We start from the raw sequence: 10,622 nt of genomic DNA on the forward strand, positions 1-10,622 counted from the left end.
AGTCGGAAACCATAAGTAAGACATTGTGGGAACCACGTCATCGTATCATATTCATTTTTTTCATTCAGTGTAAAGCATGTCTTTTGGACTTGGCCAACCGAGGTAGGGGGGCTTTGACCCCCATGCCCCCTAATGGGCCGTGTTGCACGCCTATGGCTGTAGGAGCCAGGTCCAAGGGTTGGTGTGATTTTCTCGTAACTGGTGTCACGGACATCAGCGAAATAGCGTTGACATTTGCATCATAAAAATATGTCTTTGTGCAGGAAGTACCGCTTCACGGCTTATCGTTTATTTACACGCTGGTGCTGGGGCCGACTGGGACGACGAAACCGTGTGGTGCTGCCAGCATGTGTTGTAGGCCGTATCCGCAATGAATTTCCATCGGCCACCTATGTCGGCTTTCACTATCCAGCACTTTGATGAAAAGGTGAATCGATGGCATTGGTAAGCAGAGAGAACTGTTCACACATTCATTCACCGCATCAATATCACATGCCTTTTATTTCACCTGCAGGGTGAAAGGGCCCTACAAAAGTGGGTAGCAAAAATACAGAGGTGGCTATGGCAATACAGAAAATACTAGATGCAATGAATATCAGTGGTTAGCAATATGCAACAGGAATTCATAAATTGACAAAAGTAGAACATGACTGAACAGAATTCTGCAGTTCTATAGTGGGGACATAAAACTGTATTTAAATGCATCAGTGCTGTAATCAAAAGGAGATGTTCAACTCGTGGGTGATGGAGGGTTAGAGTACAGAGAAACTTCAAAGATTCGGTGTCACAACAGGAGCACGGAATTTAGCTTGTGCCACTGCTCCCTGGCCTTCTATATGGCTAGTTATGCTCATGGTATTCCACCAACCTGCTCTTTCCTCTTGCCACCTTAGTGGACAGGGCGCTGCTTCTCGGGCCACATGTGCACATTATTCTGTCCCCTCTTGAAGAGAGCGGCCATGTGCTGTGTTTGTCTTTGAAGTGCCGCCGAAGAAGCGTCCTTTTCCCACATATGTCCCGATTGGGGGGTCCCTTCTTATCTCCAAACCCTTCTTCCTTTGTTACCCACTTTAAACGGGCGACACGTGCGACCATCAGAGTGCAGTTCGGCGTCGTCTTTGTCGGCTCATGGAGGGAGAGAAAACGCCGCCGACAAACGAAGAAATGCAAGGTAGCGGCAGTCTCACCCCACCAGCCCGAGCAACAGCACCGCTTTTTTACGGGGACTTACCGAGTGCTTGTGAATGTTTTAAATGAAATGTAACCACCATTCCTGCTAATTAAAATTAGTTTTGTTTAAATTTTCACAAGTGTTCGACCGTTAACTGGCTGGATAACGGGCGCTTTGACCCGTCAAATGCGAGCTGCGACACCAGCAAAGTAAAAAAGCGAGACAACTGCCATCAGCCGCCAACTCAACGTCCGCCGGCAATGGGATACGTCGCCACGGCAAGACCCCCGGTTTGGCCCAGACATTCACCCACTGCAAGGATTACATCGCCCAGGAGTTGAGCAGCTGAAAGCACAAGGGCAGCAACAAGGTGGGCTCGTTTCATCTTTCAACGCGCAGCTTAGCACCATTTGCTTCACATACGTCCGCTTCGAGACAAAACATGAAACACGCAAGAATGGATCGGGACAAGCTGATGCACGAGTGTCGAAATGTCACATCGGAGGATGAAGCTTCCACATCAAACATTCGACCGCAAAGAACAGCAACACTTTCGATGAAGGCTAAAGAAATTTATGAAACATGCCGCGAAGAGCACTGCTGCAAACTAGACGCTGTTTGGAAGAATGTGGAGATCGCTCTTCAAAGGCTGTCATGAGCCAAGGAAAGACAGTTCACCAGTGCAGCAAAGCAGCTTCGTGCAAGTTATGAGCGCTACGAGCATGTCACCGCAAGATACACTTCCTTTCTCAACAAGGCAAACACGTCTGAAGCCAGGCAGGAATTGCAGCTCCAAAAGGCAATTGATGCAGACCGTGAGGCCATTGTCAACGAAAAGTTACGTGAGGCTATGCAACAAGAACACGACAACACACAGGAAACAGCGTCGCACTTCTCTCTATCGGCCCACTCACGAGCTTACTCGCGATCACGGCGATCGGGCTCCTCCACGATTAGCCTAGTCGCTGTGCAGGCACGCGCGCAAGCCGAGGCCATCAAAGCCAGAGCTGAGTTTGGTCGTAAAGAGGCCACGATGCGCCTAGAGAAGGTAAGAATTGAGTTCGAACTTGAAGTCTTACAGCATGAGAAAGAAGCAGCTGCAGCAGACGCACAGGCAAGTGCACTCGAGGCAGCCGTAGAACAGGATGGCAGGGAGTGTGTGCGCATGCACCTACCTATAGACCAAGCACAACGGGTTTCGAGCTACATCACTGAGCAAGCAACCATACGTGATGCCGAGCTTGCGTCTCTTCGGGCGACTGTTGTGCACGCAAGAGGCCAGAGCTTGGAGCATGCCGAAGCAACAAACATCCACACAGACTTGCGTGATTATCAGCAGCCGCCTGCGTACACGCCGCCACCCAACAGTTCAAGCTCGGAGCTTGTCGGCGTCCTTAAGTTCCTGTGCCGCAAGGACCTTGTCTCTACTGGACTGACGAAGTTTGATGATCGACCTGAGAACTTTCGTGCTTGGAAGTTATCTTTCAAGGGCATCATCAGAGATGTAGATCTTTCTGCGCAGGAAGAGCTCGACCTTCTTATCAAATGGCTTGGTTCTGAATCATCACGTCAGGTTCGAAGGTTGAAATCTGTGCATGTTGATGACTTTTCGAAGGGCTTAAACGTCGTGTGGAAACGGCTTGACGACACCTTCGGACGTCCCGAGGCAATTGAAGATGCGTTGCTGAAGAGGTTGGAGGACTTTCCAAAAATACCGTACCGGGATAACGTGAAGTTGCAAGAGCTCGGCGACCTCCTGCTGGAACTCGAGGCTGCAAAGACTGATTCGTACCTCGCAGGCCTTAGCTATTTGGATACTGCAAGAGGTGTAAACAAAATTGTTTGAAGTTACCATCCGGGCTTCAAGAGAATTGGATGTCAGTGGAAACAAAATACAAACAACAACACCACACTGCATTCCCACCTTTTGTGGTTTTCTCCAAATTTGTTCAAGATCAGGCAAGCATGAGGAATGATCCTAGTTTCATCTTGCAACCGCAAAATGTGTCGTCTTCGTTCACACAACAAAAAGAAGAAATTACGACCAAGACCCCGCGGCAAAAATCATCAACAAAATCATCATCGACATCAGCAAGGAAAACAAATGTGGATCCCGCCTTCGAACACTTTCCAGAAACCACTCCAAAGGAGCTGCCTGTGCCGAAGAGCTTTGAAAAATGGTGCCCGCATCACAAGAGACCCCACCCCCTTGAAAGGTGTCGCGCTTTTTGAGAAATAGCATTGGAAGAGTGGATAACCTTCCTCAGAGTGCAGGGTATCTGCCTGCGATGTTGTTTATCCACAAACCACACGCAGTGGCAATGGAAGGTGGTCGTGAAGTGCCATGTATGCAGCAGTGGTGACCATGCTACAGCACTTCACCCATCATCTCCGTGCTCAGAGTCGCCGAAGCCTGTTGAACGTAATGACAACCCGGCACATCACTCAGAAGGAAGAGTCACATCTACGCGTACCGAGGTAGCAAATGCTAACGATAGCTACAGATCATGTGCTAAAATCTGCCTCATGGATGTGATTCATCAGTCTCAGCCTGAAATGACACCCAGAGCATACGCTATACCCGATGAGCAGAGCAACCGTTCATTAATTAGGCCAGAACTTCTCGACAAGTTCAGTGTCGAGGGGACACCCACCAGGTACGCACTACGTACTTGTTCCGGCAGCGCTGAAGTTGTTGCAAGGATCGCTCACGGCTTCTTCGTACGGAGCGTATCGGGTGATGTCAAGCTTTCCCTCCCGCCTCTTCTCGAGTGCGATGAGATTCTTGACAACAGGGAAGAAATTCCAACACCAGATGTGGCACGGAACTACCCTCATTTGTCAGCCATTGCAACTCACATTCCGCCTCTTGAGGAGGCAAGAATACTGCTTCTCCTTGGCCGAGATGTACTCAGAGTTCACAAAGTTCGCCAGACCATAAACGGGCCGCTTGACGCTCCTTACGCACAGAGGCTCGATCTCGGATGGGTCATTGTCGGAGACGTTTACGTGGGTTGTACACGCAAAACAGGCACTATAAATGTGTTTAAGACACACGTTCTCAACAACGGACGACCATTTCTCTTCAGCCCATGCACAAAACATTTCATCGTGAAGGAAGCGCCGGTTCTCTGCGCTACGGATAGACATCGGGCCCCGAATGATTTCTCATCAGTAACACTATCAGATGACACCCTAGCACCTAATCTGTTCGAGACAACGCGTGAATACAATGAGCATGCCCTCTCCATAGAAGACAGGGCATTCCTCAAGATAATACATAGGGAAATAAGTCTAGACAAGTCAAACAACTGGGTCGCCCCTTTGCCTTTCCGCTCGCCGAGAGGTCAGCTTCCATACAACAGAGACCAAGCTCTTTCTCAACTGTACTCGCTGCGACGCACGTTGCGAAAGAACCCGGAGACAAGAGAACGCTTCGTCAACTTCATGAAAGAGCTGTTCGTCAAGGGTCATGCAGAGGAAGCTCCACCACTTAATATGAAGAAACGCAAGAAGAAAGGATGCGCATCCACAACAACTGGAGGAATAGACACGGCCAATCTCTACAAACAACACTGGCATCAAGTGCAGAACATGGCTGATCAATTTTGGAAACGCTGGCGCACAATGCACCTCGCTACTTTGCAACAACGCTGAAAATAACAAGGAATGGCACAATCAAGACATTCTGCCGACCGATATCAGAAGTGGTGCACTTGTTTTCACCTTTATTCAACAGTGGCGTTTAACAACCGCAGACACCAGGCAGGGAGTGTTCTGTCCCCTCTTGAAGAGAGCGGCCATGTGCTGTGTTTGTCTTTGAAGTGCCGCCGAAGGAGCGTCCTTTTCCCACATATGTCCCGATTGGGGGGTCCCTTCTTATCTCCAAACCCTTCTTCCTTTGTTACCCACTTTAAACGGGCGACACGTGCGACCATCAGAGTGCAATTCGGCGTTGTCTTTGTCGGCTCATGGAGAGAGAGAAAACGTCACCGACGAAAGAAGAAATGCAAGGTAGCGGCAGTCTCACCCCACCAGCCCGAGCGACAGCACCGCTTTTTTTACGGGGACTAACTGAGTGCTTGTGAATGTTTTAGGTGAAATGTAACCACCATTCCTGCTAATTAAAGTTAGCTTTGTTTAAATGTTCATAAGTGTTCGACCGTTAACTGGCTGGATAGCGGACGCTTTGACCCGTCAAATGCGAGCTGCGAGACCAGCATACACGTGTTGCTTGATTGATATGGATTGTAAAATTTTTATGCAGACAATGACTCCATTGTCTTATTGCTACATTCTTGGGTGCTCTTCTCCTTCCCCTCTCTTCAGACCGCTGCCAAGGTAAATTGCTACACTTTCCCAGCCAGCCATGATGTTCCTTTCGCTGGTACAGTGGAATATGTTTTCATTTTGTATGATGCCAACATTACCCAAATATTTAGCTAGCTTAACTGTGTGATGTTTTAGTGAACTTGGATTGTACTTTTTTCATGCAGTACATTTTTTCCCAGTTTTTTTTTTTTCAAGAATGCATGAAGGAGGTTGCGCTGCAGTATGATATCAAATTTCCAATTAGATGTCTTATTTTGTACTGACATATCCAACACAGAACTAGAATGAACACAAAACGGCTATTGTAAAGGCATGAGTGGTTTGATGGTATGAGTAAATGAGGATGTGACAAGACAGACACTCTCAAGAGGTTGTCATTGGAAAGTTCACGAAAGGATTTACTCATGCATGTTCGTTTAAACAAATTGTGAGTAGTAGTTATCTGAGATAGCAGGTCTGAAGGTAAAGGTTATCACTAAAAACGGTTACACCAACAGTTCATAAAGCCTATTTATCAGTGAGCGGTACCGAGTGGACGTTGACGCACATGGTCAAGTTTGCGCTCGTCTGCCCAGTTTCGGTAATCTCCCTTGCCATTCAGCCTTTGGACATGCTCATGACAGCTGAACTACAAAACAGAGATGCCATGGTGGTACAGTAATTACGGTGCTCGACTGGCAACTCAAAAGTTGTAGTTTCAACCCTGGCAGCTGCAGTCTCATTTCAATGTAGGTGAAATGCTAGCAGCCCGTGTACTTAAATTTCGGTGCACGTTAAAGAACCCCAGGTAGTAAATTTTCCAGAGCCCTCCAGCACGGCGTGCCTCATAATTATATTGTGGTTTTAGCACATAAAAGCCCTGACATTATTATTATTATTAGTAGTACTACAAATTTGTCCTTCTTACATTTTTAAAAGCATCCCCCCCCTGCCCAATTATCATATTGGCTCAGAAACCTAAGCTGGCCAAGCAGCTCACTTGGATGCTGAGTCTGTGCTTGATCCTGTATGCATTACACTTCCCTTACAAAGAATGTCATTTTGTATTCATACCACCAAACCACTTACACTTTCACAATATGTTGTAGCTACTGGACGAGCAAACGACTATCTTGAAAAAAAAAACAGCTAGTTCTGTGTTCGATATCGTGCCGTTGGGTCATCAGGAGCTCTTCTTTTGAAGGCCTGTCGACATAGGCATCAGTCATGTGATGGCCTTGTGAGCTGCTCTGTTGGCTAATACTTTGTCTCACTGAGACATTGCAGCGTTCCGTGACATCCTGGAGGAGGAGTCGGACATAGGCTGCAATAAGAAAAGGGCATTGTCATGGTCAGAAAACCTGCTAGTTTTGCTCTTGTTTAGGATATTACACAGAGCATCTGAATGTGAACAGAAATTTCTACTTAGTACCAACGTGCAACCAGTGACAATTTGAAATTATAGAGAAAATACCCTAAAGAAGGAACCTGACGTCCAGTTTAATTGATCTCTCATTTTTCATCGCAACACCAGGTGCCCACCTTTATTGGGCTTTGAATGCTATTCTGGTGAAAAGGTACGACTATAACTTAGCCTGTGTTTATGAGCCATTTGCCAGCTTCCTAGTGCTTAATTTATGCTATCAGACCATTGAAAAGACTGGGCAGGGATAACGGGAGAGCAGAAAACACTTGGTACACTTCTCATTTTTGGCGAGCAGTATGGGCTATATATTTATCTTCTTACTAATTTATTTATTTATTTACAGGATACCTGCGTTGCCTCAAAGGCGTTATTGCAGGGGAGACATCTATCTGTAGGATCATATGTTACATGTTTTATAGTGAAAAGCAACACAAATATATGAAACAAGGTTAACATCAAGATAAAGAAAATGAAAGGACAATAGGTTAGCATTGTTAAAAGGTAACAGAAAGTTGAGACAAAAAATCTAGCACAATTATGCATTATTGTAAACACAATCGGGAATAAAAATTATGATTATCAGGTACAGAAACGTACTATTCCGGTAACAGGTTCCAATCTCGTACAGTTTGTGGAAAAAAAAGACCTGGAAAAATGATTTGTGCTGCAACTTTATGCGTGTACTTTCTTGGAGTGGTCGTGCCTAGTTGAGACGTAGGATGTTGGTGACAATAATAGATGTTGGTGACATTAGTCAACATTCCCAGGATTTGGGGACATTTTTGCGTGGCGCCATCTCTTGGCGGTAGCAATGGCATCCTGCCATAACTGAATGGGAAATGGGCAAAAAAAGAAAAATCATATCTCTTTAAAAAAGCAAGCAATCAAAAACGACTCGAGGTTTTAGTAGAGACCTACTGGAACGTTTTGGTAAAATTGCAGTAGTATTGTACTGCAAAGCGTGTGGATTCCCAGGAGAATTGAACACTGCCCATTATAAACACATGGGGCCCTATTGTCAAATTTTAAACACTCCGGAAAGCCACGCGGTTTGTGATGTGACACTGTAATTATAACAAAATGTTCAAATAAGTCTCTGTAGTATAGAACTGGTAGTCGTTTTTTACAACAAATTTTTTTCGTGAGATTATTTCCCATTCAGTTACGGCAGGCCGTCACAGTCACGGACGAGAAAAGGTGGTACGTGCATATGTCCCCAAATCCTGTTCATGCTAGAAAAGAACTTAATACCATGCGTACCAAAGGTGGGTGCTGTTTTGACTGGAAAAGCAGCGAAGTGACCCTTCCTTGCCTTCGACATTTTCACTTTCCACCTTTTTTGTCCTCCTCGTGTTCTTGCTTGCTCCCTTGAGGCATTTTCATTAAAATGGAGTACAGCCAGCTGTGTCCTTGAAAATGGGATGTGCACTGAAAACATTTTTTTAGCTGCACTTGGGTTGATTGATTCACTGTTGATGGTTGCAGTAGGTGATCAATATGTACATACATTTTGCATTATCATAATAAAGGGCAATTGTGGTCCTTTTAGTACTTCACAACCTTTGCAACATCATGCATTCTTCATGCATGCGCTGAAATAACAGTGATACGCATGCAAATTGAACATCACATCATTACCAATGACAGGCCTAAAAGGTCAGTGACACAGAGAGTTCTGGAGATGAAAACAAACCATTGGCATGTGATCATTTCACATTTACTTGTTGGATAGGCAAGAAGCTAAATTTGATAGTGTTCTTGAAACCCAGAGTGCCTGAGCAATGTGGTTGTTAAAACGAATTGACACTGTGTGTTGGATGCATCAGGACAGAGGAGAAAGGCAGGGGCGTAGCCAAGGGGGGGGGGGGGGGGGTTGGGGGGGTTCAAACCCCCCCCGAAACTTTCCAGTTTTGCTTGCGTATATATACACGCACACATACAAACGCACGCACGAACATACACAAAGTATGGTTGAACCCCCCCCCCCCCCCCCGAAAAAAATTTCTGGCTACGCCCCTGGAGAAAGGGGCAGTGCATATACTCTCATATTCGGTTCGTGCAGACGTACAATTAAAAAAAAACATTGTGTCTATTTGATGACAATTTATTACTAATTTGAAGATATGCAATTAATTAGTAACATACTAAAGTAGATTGTGCTCACTAGTTACATGGACGAATGTTGCGGTTAGTGCAGCTGAAAGATGGCTTGCAAAATTTATTTAGCAAAATATACTCGTGCATTTCACAATTTGCCTACACTTATTAAACTCGTACATGCCAAAAGATATTGCATATAATTTTTGCAGCTGACCGTGCTTGCATTCCGTCTTCAGAATATGCCACCGATTTCGGAGCAAACCGGATGAGGATGTTGTTAAAGGACTCCAGCGATGACGTTTGGGCTCTGGGAGACAAGTGGCGAAGGTCAGCCAGAAGCCTAGGGTTCTCCAGGATGCCCCGCAATTTCCTGAAGGCCTGCGAGTCTTTTAACATGAAAGCAGTACAACCGTGGTAAGTGTGCAACGCACTGTGTAAGAGAGCTCACAAATATTTAAAAGGATAAACATTACTGCCCGTGCTCAAAGCACAATATAAATTTTTTGTTAGTCTATGGAAAAATGTTCCATTGAGTTTGCTGCACCAACAGCTTGTGTTGGTACAAGTAGTTGCACCATACAACTGTTAGCTAAGGATCTTCGTGGCTCCTTTCACCGTAATAACAATATGCGACTAAAGCTGGAGTTTTAACATCAATTTCGCTTTGCAGTTCAGCTCTGGAGATAGTTGCTGGTTACAAGTGGCAGGATAGAATGCAAAAAAATGAGTAAAACAGTGCAATATGAAGAAGTGGTTATATATAAAAGGACACACCTCTTGACATCCAGTCTCTGTCTTCAAGTGGTCCGTGGAGACATTCTGTATAGGGGCCTTCATGGCCATGGTGAATGTTGCAGATGTGGTTCAACAAGCTCCTCCACATGCTCAGTGTGAGCTCTTCATCACCCTGGCCCATTGCAGCTACCCAATACAGATGATTGGTAATACTCTGAATCCACGGCTTTATGGACTCGCATCCTTTATGCCACTTTGAGCTTCTTTTTCACTCCTAAAAGAGGTTTAATCATTGTAATACATTCAGGTAAATGAACACTAAAGGCAGTGTGAGCTATGGCATTACTGGACACTTACCAAAAAGTCCTCTAGCTCTCAGTATTCTCCTTATATTGTTTAAGATTTAGGAAATATATATCACACTTGATGCTGTAAGGAGAAGGGATATGTGTTCTGAAGGAGCGTGCGGTGGGGGACTAGTTGGTAAGACATGGTAAAAAACGTAAAATTATGCTTGGGAACAAGACACAGGAAAGAAATGGACAGGACGAGCGCAGACTAATAACCGATTCATTAAAGTGACACCTCTTTTTTACAACAGCACCGCGCATGCGCAACAGTCATTCATAGTCGTATATTCTAAGATATTTTTTCAGCAGCCAAGAAAGTCAAGTTTATTTTTGTGCTGGCCTTGTTAACACACTTATCAGGCCCATATCTTATCGTATGCGAGGCGTCAATGATTTCACTGCCTTTTTGCCTTTTTCATGGTTGATAATCTTGCCATGCCTGAAAAGTGGCATGCTTTTTCCCTTATTTTTCGTTTCACACAATTGGCAATGTCTTAGCAAGTGCATTGCACTGTGGTAACTCAGAGTT

General features: G+C 45.3%; 1 protein-coding gene across 1 annotated transcript; it reads right to left on the reverse strand.

Moving 5' to 3' along the window:
* Nucleotides 1-6,188: 6,188 nt before the first annotated feature.
* On the reverse strand, nucleotides 6,189-9,924 carry LOC119396590 (uncharacterized). Its single transcript, XM_037663865.2, has 4 exons — nucleotides 9,783-9,924; nucleotides 9,223-9,394; nucleotides 8,169-8,317; nucleotides 6,189-6,806 (listed from the first exon to the last, which is right to left on the reverse strand). Exons 1-4 carry the CDS (start codon nucleotides 9,922-9,924, stop codon nucleotides 6,592-6,594), a joined length of 678 nt encoding a protein of 225 aa, XP_037519793.1. The 3' UTR covers nucleotides 6,189-6,591.
* Between the last annotated feature and the right edge of the window lie 698 nt (nucleotides 9,925-10,622).

Source organism: Rhipicephalus sanguineus, chromosome 6, assembly GCF_013339695.2.
Source record: "Rhipicephalus sanguineus isolate Rsan-2018 chromosome 6, BIME_Rsan_1.4, whole genome shotgun sequence".
In the NCBI taxonomy this organism is placed as follows: Eukaryota; Metazoa; Arthropoda; class Arachnida; order Ixodida; family Ixodidae; genus Rhipicephalus; species Rhipicephalus sanguineus.

Bases quoted from the DNA above. Each gene is read 5' to 3' on its own strand.
- LOC119396590 (XM_037663865.2), bottom strand. From the start codon at position 9,924: ATGGGCCAGGGTGATGAAGAGCTCACACTGAGCATGTGGAGGAGCTTG. The intron at 9,395-9,782 runs GTGTGTCCTTTT...TCATGTTAAAAG, and splicing joins CAGAGACTGGATGTCAAGAG to ACTCGCAGGCCTTCAGGAAA. The intron at 8,318-9,222 runs GTCAGCTGCAAA...CCCATTTTCAAG, and splicing joins GAAGACGGAATGCAAGCACG to GACACAGCTGGCTGTACTCC.